General features: G+C 45.2%; 4 protein-coding genes across 4 annotated transcripts; 1 reads left to right on the forward strand and 3 right to left on the reverse strand.

Moving 5' to 3' along the window:
* Positions 1–124: 124 nt before the first annotated feature.
* F5Y00DRAFT_231969 (uncharacterized protein) lies at positions 125–2103 on the reverse strand. The gene is made up of 2 exons (XM_048007098.1): positions 958–2103; positions 125–887 (listed from the first exon to the last, which is right to left on the reverse strand). The coding sequence occupies exons 1-2, from the start codon at positions 1754–1756 to the stop codon at positions 331–333; spliced, it is 1356 nt and encodes a 451-aa protein (XP_047866678.1). The 5' UTR covers positions 1757–2103; the 3' UTR covers positions 125–330.
* Positions 2104–2724: 621 nt separating this feature from the next.
* Positions 2725–3516, reverse strand: F5Y00DRAFT_268163 (uncharacterized protein; the record flags this gene model as incomplete). The annotated part of the gene is made up of 3 exons (XM_048012200.1): positions 2725–2878; positions 2951–3150; positions 3217–3516. 3 exons carry the CDS (start codon positions 3514–3516, stop codon positions 2725–2727), a joined length of 654 nt encoding a protein of 217 aa, XP_047866679.1.
* A 2231-nt stretch (positions 3517–5747) lies between these two features.
* On the reverse strand, positions 5748–9075 carry F5Y00DRAFT_231971 (MFS general substrate transporter). The gene is made up of 18 exons (XM_048007099.1): positions 8931–9075; positions 8464–8840; positions 8243–8404; positions 8091–8198; positions 7968–8038; positions 7803–7913; positions 7725–7751; positions 7630–7672; positions 7528–7570; positions 7386–7476; positions 7324–7337; positions 7158–7274; positions 6696–7101; positions 6574–6645; positions 6474–6520; positions 6350–6423; positions 6153–6283; positions 5748–6099 (listed from the first exon to the last, which is right to left on the reverse strand). The coding sequence occupies exons 2-18, from the start codon at positions 8704–8706 to the stop codon at positions 6075–6077; spliced, it is 1785 nt and encodes a 594-aa protein (XP_047866680.1). The 5' UTR covers positions 8707–8840; positions 8931–9075; the 3' UTR covers positions 5748–6074.
* Positions 9076–10035: 960 nt separating this feature from the next.
* On the forward strand, positions 10036–10699 carry F5Y00DRAFT_268164 (uncharacterized protein; the record flags this gene model as incomplete). Its single annotated transcript, XM_048012201.1, has 2 exons — positions 10036–10143; positions 10196–10699. The coding sequence occupies 2 exons, from the start codon at positions 10036–10038 to the stop codon at positions 10697–10699; spliced, it is 612 nt and encodes a 203-aa protein (XP_047866681.1).
* Positions 10700–11022: the final 323 nt, after the last annotated feature.

The raw sequence follows: 11022 nt of genomic DNA on the forward strand, positions 1-11022 counted from the left end.
GATGAAGACTGCAGCCACAGGCTATTCAGTCACCTACCTAGGTTAGATACTTACCCGAGAAATATACGTATAACCTTCTCTATATGTGATTAATGTTAGTAATTCGTAAGAAGCATGCTTAGAATCGAGGAGAGCCGAAGACAAGATAGATAAACTATAAAGTAGAATTTGTGTACTTATTAGGCGTGCAATCGAACTACACGAAGACACCGCAATACGTAGGCAGATTACAGTCCTGGCCGCCAGCCATCCACAAGCAAGCCCGCTCTCCTGATAACTATTGTTAATTTAATAATGATTCTAGAGATATCGATGGGCCCGGCCCAACCCTCAGTCGTCCAAGACCTGCACCGAATTATTCTCCAGCTGGCGCCTCTCGAATCGGGCTTCCGCCGCCTGGCGCATAACATCCTCAGAGTTCAACTTATCAGCTGCCGCCGTCGCCGTCTCCTTAATCAGGGTCCGAACCGCACTCATCAGTAACTTATACCATCCGTTATGCGATTTGCAGCGCTTCTTTTCGCACATGCCGCGCGTGGCCGGGTCTCCTTGCAGGTCGGGATCGAGGGGCGTATCGAGTTTCCCTGCTTTGAAGGTCGCTTGGCCCTCCGGGGTCTCCAGCCATTCCGCAAACTGATAACGAACCGAGACCGTGTCGAGTCGCCAATCGTAACCACAGCTATCCTTGGCGAATTTACTTGCTTCTATGGCAAGTTGCCGACGATGGTTGGCCCAATCTATGAGCTGCATCATCTTCTTATACTGCACGATTTCATTGCCAAGCGCGAGGCGTTCGGCAGCAGAGCTCTTCAAGAAAGCTTGCTCCTCATCACTAAGAACGCCCGGCTGGGTGGGGAGACCATTAGCCCAAAGGCCGTCTACGTTGCCTGAATGGTAAATCAGCACACATAAAGCCGACCAAGTGTAGAAACCAAGACTGGGAAACTATGAACATACCGAAGGGTTGGTCACCAAGCTTCCAGCCGCCTTTCTCGATAGTACTAACAAGGAGACCGACGAAATCTTCCTGAGTAAGGACTTCGATAGCCTTTTCGGAGGCGGCTTTGGTTGGCAGCGTGTTGATTAAGGACGACCACCAGAGGTCGCAGTGATCATTGCAGCAGAAAGCACTTCTGTCTTTAGGATTCTTAGTATATAGGCGAGCAGCGGTTTTGCAACCCGCCAAGGAGCAAGTCTTCCTATACTTGGTATAGTTGAGCTTGCCATCAGTACAGTTAGGACAGACGAAACGCTCGACCAACTTTTCGCCAACCTCTTTATCGAGATTGACGCATTCTCCATGGAACCAATCTTCACAGACATCACAACTTATCATCCATCTGTGATCGTCTGGTCCACGGCAGATACAATAGGGGCCGTTGTCAGTCTCATCGTCGGAGCTACCTCCTTGAGCGCCATTCGCGGGGCCAGTTGACGAGGGGTCCTTTTTAGAGGTTTTGGATTTGGGGACCCTAGACTTCCTAGGACCTTTCTTGGCCGCAGTTCCCTTCTTCTTCGATGCAGGCCTCATCTTGTTAGAGCCAGCCTGGGAGGGAGGGGGAGAAGAAGTTGGTTGGGTACCATCCGGATCTGGTTTGAATGAAGGCGTATTTGTTTGGATATTTGTTTGGACCAGGTGATCCGGTGAATCAGCAGCAATTTTGCCACCCAAGCCGTTGCCGAGATGCAAATTAGTACCTTCCATCTCAACATCTTCACTGGATATTGCATCCGCCGTTATGCGAGGATCCGCCATTATGAAGAATATGACTGGACAAACCCCCAACCCGTGCTAGGGAAGCCAAAAGAATAAAAAGCTCACTATGGAGGGAACTTTGACCACTGATACAAGAGTATTATTAATATAAAAACACTTTCTTTAGGGATCTCACTCATGAAGACCAACACCTTCGAATTTTGATGAGGCTAGCATTTTCCTTCGTGATGGAATTGATTTTCATTCGCTTCAAATATTTTAGAGATGAAGGGGTAAATAGTGGATTAAATAATTGGTAATTCGTTGCGAAGCCTTTTGCGTATTAGAATAGGACGAGTGCTGCGACTTGTGAAGACAAGACGGTGTTTAACAAGGGGAAGCCATAGGCAAGTCTTAAGATGGCCAAGTAAACAGATACGCTAATTGGAGGCTGGTACTGGATGTGGCAGTGTGGCGTTTGGATTACCGTTATCGAGCATCCGATAATAACGGTATTCGCACGGTATGAGAGTAGGTACGTGCATAACCCCTTTAAGGTACTAGACTTACATCCAACAAGCCACAATGCTGCCAAGAATTCAGGGGTAAGGAGGTCAAAATACTTGATATCTTTTCAAGATATCCACAACTCGCGGATGCGAAATTTCTACTCAATAAGGAAATAAAAGTCTATGAATAGGTAGCTTCTATGGGGCCTACGGGAATGATTAGATAATATCGGGCCTTTAGTCCAGACTAATAAGATAGGTAACGTCGAGTTTATGGGAGGTGTAGTAGGTTACGGGAAACACTCGTGTCACTTTCAAGACATCAGCAAAAGCATTACAGTGAAACTGCTTGTGATTACGTGGTACGGGTACCGGACACCCCGCCCATGATGCCAAAGGCACCACTATATCAACTAATGATAAATCACTCAAGGTGATGAAAACTTCCTATACGACACGAAGGCCGAGCAGACGCGCAAATCGAAACTCCACCCCCAACGTTTTTAATTGTCTTCATCCTCAAACTACCCTAAACCAAGAGGCAAAAACCTCGTGATAAAACTCACCGGCCGCTGGCTTCGCAAGCGCAGCGCCGTCCGCGTTATCAAACGCGTGTGTGAGTTCAATCTCACAGACTACCCTTAGGCGGTCCCTTTCGGCGGCGGTTGGTTGACTATAAATTAAGTTATTTCAGTCAGCGGATCAAGACCACAATAAAAAACAGCATATATTTAGCCTAACTTACTGTCCTTCCTTTTTCCACCTCCAAAACAGCTCGGCGGCCGTTTCAAGATACGTCGTACCGTCACGGCGGGCACTTTGGTGACGGTCCTTACGTTTCTTAAAGAAACGTGTATCAGCGGCGTTGTACCGCTTTTCCATCTCGTCACGCCCGAGAGACGGCAAGAGCTTGTGGCCCCATAGGGCCTCGTGCTTCTTCAGAGGCTATTCGTGAAAATATTAGTAAGCTTTTATATATAAAAAATTAATTAAGAAACTCTTATTTCTTACGCCGGCGGGGGGTTGGACTAGATGGGCCGCTGGCTGGGCTACTGGCGGTTGCGCGGGAGGTTGTGGAGGAGGTTGAGCGGGAGGCTGGGCTATGTGCTGGGCGGGGACCGCAGCGACAAGCTCAACGCCGAGCTCTTCCAGGCATTGGAGAAATACCTGGATAGCCCCCTCACGTACACCCTCGGGAGCGGGCTGGGCTTCTAGGTTGAGGTCCATGTGCACTCCAACCAGAGCGACAACACGAGCGGCCAACTCGGGCGTGAACAGGCCAGAGGCCGGAGCTCCCTCGCGATCTGCCATCTTTGTCTTCGAAAGTAATATTAGTAAACTTGAACTTCGAAGTCGATGTTGTTGAAAGGCTGAGGGAAAAAAGGATGGGTGGACGATGGGAGAAATAAATATGTAGGAACTTACTGAAGAAATCTGCGTGCTAAGGTTGCAACTCTTCTTCGAGGCAGGAAGGAGTAGTGAAATGCTTGTAAGGCGGGTCCAGTTGGAAACTTGTAGGGCGAGAGCAGCTTGGGTAACCACTTGTGAGGCGGGAGCTGAGTGAAAAAATTCGCAGGCTAAGGGTCAAACTACTCTTACTAGGAGCAGCTAGAAAATCGTGGAAGGTGGGGACGAAAGTAATAAGTATTAGGTATCCTCGGCGAGTATACCTCTTGACATGTATAGTCGGCGAGTATAGTCGGCGAGTATAGTCGGCGTCTGTCAGTGTTGTCAGGTGAGTGTATACTCGGCGAGTGTATAGTCGGTGAGTGTACAATGTAACAACTGCGAACACTAATGGTATGGTAGGTGGTTCGAGGAAGACGAGAGAGGTGATTCTGAGAGAGATGGGATGAAGGTAGAAGAAGACAGATGGTGGGAGGAAAAGAAGACAGATGGTGGGAGGAAAGGAAGAGGAAGAGAGTCTGAGAGGGGCACGTAAAAAAAGAAAGAAAAACCCTTATCTCGTAACCATGTGACCTGATACTCGCCGGCGCCCTTCGACGAGATCATTGGTATCTTTGGTGAGTTGTATCTTATCTCTGTAGAAGGGCTAGGCTCAGACGGGTGTGACGTCTTAAGACGTGGGAGATGCTGTGCCGTCCTCCTCTGTGATATCTTTACTTGTATATTTACCTATGACTCTATATACGTTATAACCGTACGCACTGTAATTATCAAAGCACGTCCTTCCAAGGTTCCTTTGAAGTCTTGATGTATGAGTATTTAGTAGGCAACGATAGAACGAGGCTCGGTCCTGAACAATGAACCAGGACTGCTATGTTGGAAGGGGAATTGTTGGTTGAATTTAAGATATAAACATATGCCCCAGTTTCGACAACGTCTAGGAGATACTAAGCACGGAATACGAAGGGCGAATTTGCGCTGGATTCGTGTTATGGTGCGTTATGGTGCGTTTATATAAAGGCTTTAGTTATTAAATGATATATTTAGTATTGGCTTCTGATTTTCTTATAAAGCAATTAGTAAAGCTATAGTATGGCTAAGAGGCCATTAGTATCATTTCTTAAGTCGTAAAGCATATTATTCTTCAACGGCAGTTGTTGTTTACGCCAATAATAATTTTCGTTTATGGGTTACCCACAATTTATATAGAAATGTGGCTATCTAAGGAATATTATACTTGCAAGCGTGTGTAAATGGTAGGTTAAATCTGATTTAGGTGGCTTGTATTGCTTTAAATTCATTTAGACAAATACTTAAGTCTTATTCAAACCCCTTTTATGGCGTTAATGGGCTTACGTACAAACAGTTGCTAAACTTATGATGCAAACTACGCCGATAGCTGGTGGTATCACAACAAATAACTGCCGACATATTTGGTATCATCAGGAAGACTGAGTATCATAGTAGTAATTGTCAGGATTAATGCCCGTTGAGGTTAGTCATACACAAAGTGAGTGTCGAGGGTAGGTAGACCAGGTAGTAAATTGTATTGAACTAGTAACGCCTGGCTTTCTATCCTCTGACGAGGGCGCTTCGCGCCTCTTATATAGTCGTAGACAGACCCCTGTAGCCACCCTGACAGTAATAAAAAGGTTAAGTTCTGGCTATCCCTTATGAGAGTAGTACATATAGGCCCATTTATGAATTTTATGAGGCTATTTGATGGCCCTGTTAAGTATCCTAACATAAAAGCAACAGAGTATTATCATTGTTATATTTGAAGCCAGACTAATAGAGTAGGTACTTAACCTAGCGGAGAACATATTTAAAATCTACAATACAAACGCTTAGGTTGTTTGTGGGGGATTTTATAGCCTGTAGGACGATAGTCTATTTATCGGTCAATAAAACAAACATCTAAGACTATTACCTATCGTATAGCACGGAGTGAAAGACAAGAGCCTATCTAGGAGTATAGTTGGTGACTTTATTGGCCCATGCCCCTTCCAAGAATGGGGGGGGGTGGGGTGGCGGTATATACTCTTTATATAGATCCAGTATCCAGTGGGCACCGCAAGAGGTTCTAGTGTATTTCCTTTTCACTTCTATTTATATGTACTCATAATCCGTATATAGTTCTGTTAAAATGTCATGAGAATGCCTTGAGCTATAACCATAATGTTAAGGAGTAGGTAAACCGCTGTTATAAAATGACCGTTTGTCAACTATAGACTTGGTAGGGTATCAAAGAAGGTATCAATATTGAATATACGGTATCATAGAGCTCCTCAGACTTAAACACCGCAACCTTATACGTGATAAGTCATACACACTATTCTATAGCTACTATATCAATTGACAGGCTCGTAACGGCTCCAAAAGACTTTCCAAATTCGGGGGCAGCATATGTATCCATCTCCTTTTTCAGTTTTCCTCTCTTGGCTAATCACTATTGACGACTTTTAAGTTGCGAAACGGAAATCGAGTCTATCATACGAATAAGTTCAAAGTTTCGAGACTGATAAAAAGGGAGAACTTACCGCTTGTTACCCTTATCGGTTGTAGTCTTCCTATAGTTGTCTTGTTCTTCTGGAGTCATGGCATCCCACTTCTTCGCCTTTGAATTATTTCTCCATCGGTAGTAATAATATGTGCCCGGGTATTGTATTACCTGTAAATAGTTGAGCATTTTCTCGTAAACGAGGGGATAGGGGGTTGCGGGGCTATAGGTACTTACACACATCCAGACACAGATAACTAGTAAACCCTTGTTTGCTTTGAAGTATCGCGGCGAGTCGCTGGGTTGGTAGACTATAAGGTCAGCACTTACCTATACGCTTCTTGTGGGAGGAAAAGCTTACTGTTCGCGCCGATCATTCCACTGACTTGAACCCACATGTTGTAGATACTATACGAATTAAGTTAGAACAACGAAATACTGGAAGAGAGGGATTGTCTTACGCAGCAGAGACTGTTCTGTTCTGGACGGATCCCGCATTCCTACTCGTCCAGGCGACTTGTATAGGGTGGGTGCTAAGCTCACTTAGTTCTTGATCTCTTTCCCCTTTCGGCTTGGTACTCACTATGGGAATGACAGCAACACTGTTGCGATCGCGAAGTACGCCCAAGGGCTGATCGGATCCGGCAGGGCTATCAAAGCAGCGAAACAGGGCAACAACCAAGCATCTTCCGCCATCGATACGAAACTCCTATTATTTACCAATTCGCTTACCGCAGTGATGACTAGCATGGATATGCTGGAACCGACGATGTTCGGAATCGAAAGTAAATTGGTCTGGATGACGTTGAATCCCAGACCTCGGAAGGAAAGCGTCAAGTATTGACCGACGGGATATTTCGGTATGCCGAATAATAGACCTAGAGCGTATATTGGCCACATGTCGTAGTCTTTCGCGCTCTCCCATATTTGTTTGACGGAGAGACCTTGTCGATTGTACATTCCTCCTTTCTGGGGGTCGTCTCGGATAACTAGGAGTAGAGTTAGAAATGAAACAGATATAAGTCTATATGCTCGACGGGTTTACCTGAGTTGACAATGATCTTTTCTTCCTTCTCGGTGAAGTACCCTTTAGGGTTCCACCAGCTCTTTGTCCTAGCCGGAGATTGAGGCATGAGGAAGAATGAAGCAACTCCAACCAAGACTGCAATAGGGTTAGTATCACGGGCGTTAGAAGCCTAGATAATCCTTACAGGTAACAGCGCCCCTAATGATGTTAGCTATGCTCATATAATTCGCGAAGCTCATAACTTACTCAATTAGGAACAACCACCGCCAGCCTTCGTACCCCAGGATACCGCGCATGGATAGGAGACCAACAGCAGCGAAACCGACACCGATGTCGACTAGAAGAAGATATTAGAAAAGTACTCTGAGTATAATTTATAATAACCTACCTAGTTGTGAAGACATCCAGTACCAAGCTAACCTGATCGGAAGCTAGGAAAGTCAATTTATAACCCCCTAGTTTACACTGCTGTGGAAGGAATGTCGCTTACCGATCTACCAGTATAGAAGTAACTGAGGTAGAGGATCGTGTCACTATCGAAGGATTAGTAGAGCTATTAGATTCTTGTAATAAACGAAGACCTACGGGATAAAGCCACCTTGGAATGTTGCTCTAATTTATGTGTCAGCCAAAGTTCATACCGCCAACAACAGCCCAACCTACATTAAGTATCTGGTGGCGAGGAAAGAAGCTCTCCCTTCGAGGAAGAACTGCAGGGCAGATATAACGCTGAAAATGCATATTTGGATCGGAATCCATAGATCGGGACCGATACTGGGAAATTTAATTAGCTGAGCCCCTGTGATATTTATTGCTCTGAGAACTAACCGCTTGGAAATAAGTTGCGAAGGTAGTTCTGCTACTAGAAAGCCGACTCGCGCGATGGTTTGACCAGTATTCTATTAATCGTTAGTGTTAAACTCCTAACCAGTAGTCAAGAATACAACTTACGTAGTCGGCGCGACTAAGGCCTAAGTCTTCCAGCATGTTGTCCGAGACAGCGTTGGAAATATTTCCTCGGTCGATGTTGAGAGCAGCAAACATAACACACACCCAGACCTAGACAGTCAGCGTCATTCTTTTCCTTATATTAAAATACTTACCATAATCTTCCAGTCAACCTTACGTCGCACCGCTCTCTCTTCCCTCCATGTCCATCGGAAACTAGGGTCGAAAGCAGACCAGTTCTCCCATTGGGGGTGAATGTAGAGCTGCTTTAATTCATCCACATTCTCGGAATCCCAGATACTAGGTTGTGTTGCAATCTTAGTCGAGTTAGTTATTAGTTCTATGTATCTGTATCAAGCCCAAGGTCTTTACGAACCGCATCAAGATCGTACGGTTCAGTCTTCGGACCCTTTCGAAGTCGCAAGAAGCGCAGAATAGCATCACCAAGCACCGATTCCATACGCTCAGTCTCTCTCGGTACCAACGCTGCCGAGGTAGTGGGCGTCACCTCGACGGGAAGCTTATCGTCGAGATGGCCTTTTGACCTTACGCTGTCGTGGTCGGACGTCGCAGCGGAGCTGGCACCCAAAGGCGCGGTAGGCGGTTGTTGAGAAGACATATCGCCTCTATACTCGAAGGAGAAGGATATTATCGCACGAATCACTTCTCGGGAATAACAAATCGAGTATATTAATAGGGGAGCCACAGGACTGAAAGGCCTGACAGATGCTACATAGAACGAGTACCCTTCATCTATATAAGGATTTATCAATCAACTGGTCAACGCATTGAACAGGGGGTTCCAGACGCCCGGGCAGATGATCAAGGACCGAGACGCATTACCTAGCGGCTATAGTGGAGGGCGTTATAAGATAGCGTTCTGAGACGTGATATTACTAAGAGATCTAGAGGGACTTCTACACCCTCAGGATTTACATTTTGGTCGAATGCATGGTAATACCCCCACTACGAGAATGGCGACATTACGATTTATTGGCATTCTAGTTGGAGTATCCCGAGAAGATCTAGAATGTTGTTGAAAAGTGATAAGGGTCTGTCAAGGGTGTTGCGCGATATGGGTACCAACGCACGCCATTCGTAGCCATTCTTCACCATCGTTGGGTACGATGTCGTGCTTTGTGTTAGACTCGTTCTGTATGTTACCCGAGATAATCTCTGGACTCAATCCGGGGAACTGTCTATTCCTGGGTTTTAACAATTATTTCATTGATAGTTTTATCCATTTCAAACATTTGAATAACTGTTTCCTTTTTTATTAAATATGTGTTGGCAGGTGGTCCATGTCACGATCGTGAGTTACGGACATAACATCAAGTGAAGGAATGAGGTCCCAGGGCTGGGTATATAAACAGACGAGGTCCCGTAGTCTTTCTAGATTCAACAACATATTCGCAATACAAGATTAGTTCTATATATTTTAATGAATTTTTCCTTTTTTAATAATTAAATATGTCCTCAAACGCCAGGGCAATGCAGGCACATTATCCCACTTATTTACCTTATTCGCAAATCAAGACTTTAAGAAGACTCAAGATAGTTCCACCACGTTAAAAGCAATGCAAAAAGCTTAACCAAGCAGGTCCAAATAAGCAACACACGGTATCTCTTTATATATAGCACTTGAGGGCATAATAAAACTTTTAAAATAAGAATTTGATCATGATAACATTGCAACTGTCAGTTCGGTGCAACTGTGAACGACTGTTGTCGGCTGTAATCGGCCTATGCGTTTGCTATGTATTTTCGTTGCCATCGATACAACAAATATTAGGCAGTCGTCAACACCAAAATACGCGTCCTAATTCCCGCGGTGCACATTATAATATACTTCATATACCAAACCACCTAGATAGATGGAAAACAGAACCAACAACGAGACTCTTGAATAGTCAAAACCCGGCGGCTATTATTCTAAACCAGATCGGCAATGCCTCATCACGGCCAGTATCTCTACGGTTACATTGCAGATGTAACATATCGCTGCTGGTGGGACCACAGGCGCACCTGCTGGGGTCGTTTCATCATCCCGGATACGGTAAATAAAATCTAGTCCGATGTGATTGATCTGTTAGCTAACCTTATTGTAGCTTCTCGAACCATCGTCGACATCTCAGTCGTCAGCACTTGTGAGACTCCCTCCTGAGCTTCTCCTTTCAATATTTAAGGATCTCGATCCTTTCGGGAAGGTCTGTCTAGCCCTCGCCTGTAAGAACCTCTTACGCGTGTCATGCTTGGTCAACATACAATTGCCTTCAGCCATCAAACATCGACAACTTTGTCTGCCTAGCTGCGCGGCAATGCGCTACCTTCTGAACCTTGTACACCCAGTCAAGCCCGGCGGTAAACCCAGCAGAGCGGTAGCCATCTGCTATTATTGTTATCGATATCAACCTACGACGAAGAGCCACTGGAAGCATGAACGGGGAAAATTCCTTAGTGGACATCCGATCTTGAGTTTGGTTGACGAGGGTATCGAATCTTGGGGAGATCATTCATCCACTCAATGCCCCGGATGTTTAACGAAAGAACTACTCAACAAAGAGAATTCCTATGCTAAGGAATCAAACGGAAAGGTAAAAGTCGAAAAATAGGTAGTAAGGTCTGCCTCGCCTCCGAGTTCTAGATGGCTATGCTAGTGGCAAGTGAGTTCATGATGAACATGTATTATAGCTGTACTAGAAGGAACATGTTGTAATATTAAAGGAAAAAACTATCGACCAGATGGAAAAAAAACGTATGCTTCGCTGCGTGGCAACTCACTAGTCGAGCAGATTATGGCCTGGCCAGACTTATCACCATGCTGCCAAGCAAGACTGCGAATAACGTGATGGCACTATAACATACGCAAGAAACAATATTCATACTGAGGTACTCGCTTAAAAGTACCTACTCTGATAGACCGAAAGCACTAAGC

Source organism: Daldinia vernicosa (genome assembly GCF_022497035.1).
Source record: "Daldinia vernicosa strain CBS 139.73 unplaced genomic scaffold F5Y00scaffold_13, whole genome shotgun sequence".
Classification (NCBI taxonomy): Eukaryota; Fungi; Ascomycota; class Sordariomycetes; order Xylariales; family Hypoxylaceae; genus Daldinia; species Daldinia vernicosa.

Bases quoted from the DNA above. Each gene is read 5' to 3' on its own strand.
- F5Y00DRAFT_231969 (XM_048007098.1), bottom strand. From the start codon at position 1,756: ATGGCGGATCCTCGCATAACGGCGGATGCAATATCCAGTGAAGATGTT. The intron at 888-957 runs GTATGTTCATAG...TTTACCATTCAG, and splicing joins GCTTGGTGACCAACCCTTCG to GCAACGTAGACGGCCTTTGG.
- F5Y00DRAFT_231971 (XM_048007099.1), bottom strand. From the start codon at position 8,706: ATGTCTTCTCAACAACCGCCTACCGCGCCTTTGGGTGCCAGCTCCGCT. The intron at 6,424-6,473 runs GTAAGCTTTTCC...CTGACCTTATAG, and splicing joins TGGAATGATCGGCGCGAACA to TCTACCAACCCAGCGACTCG. The intron at 6,284-6,349 runs GTAAGTACCTAT...AACTATTTACAG, and splicing joins TTATCTGTGTCTGGATGTGT to GTAATACAATACCCGGGCAC.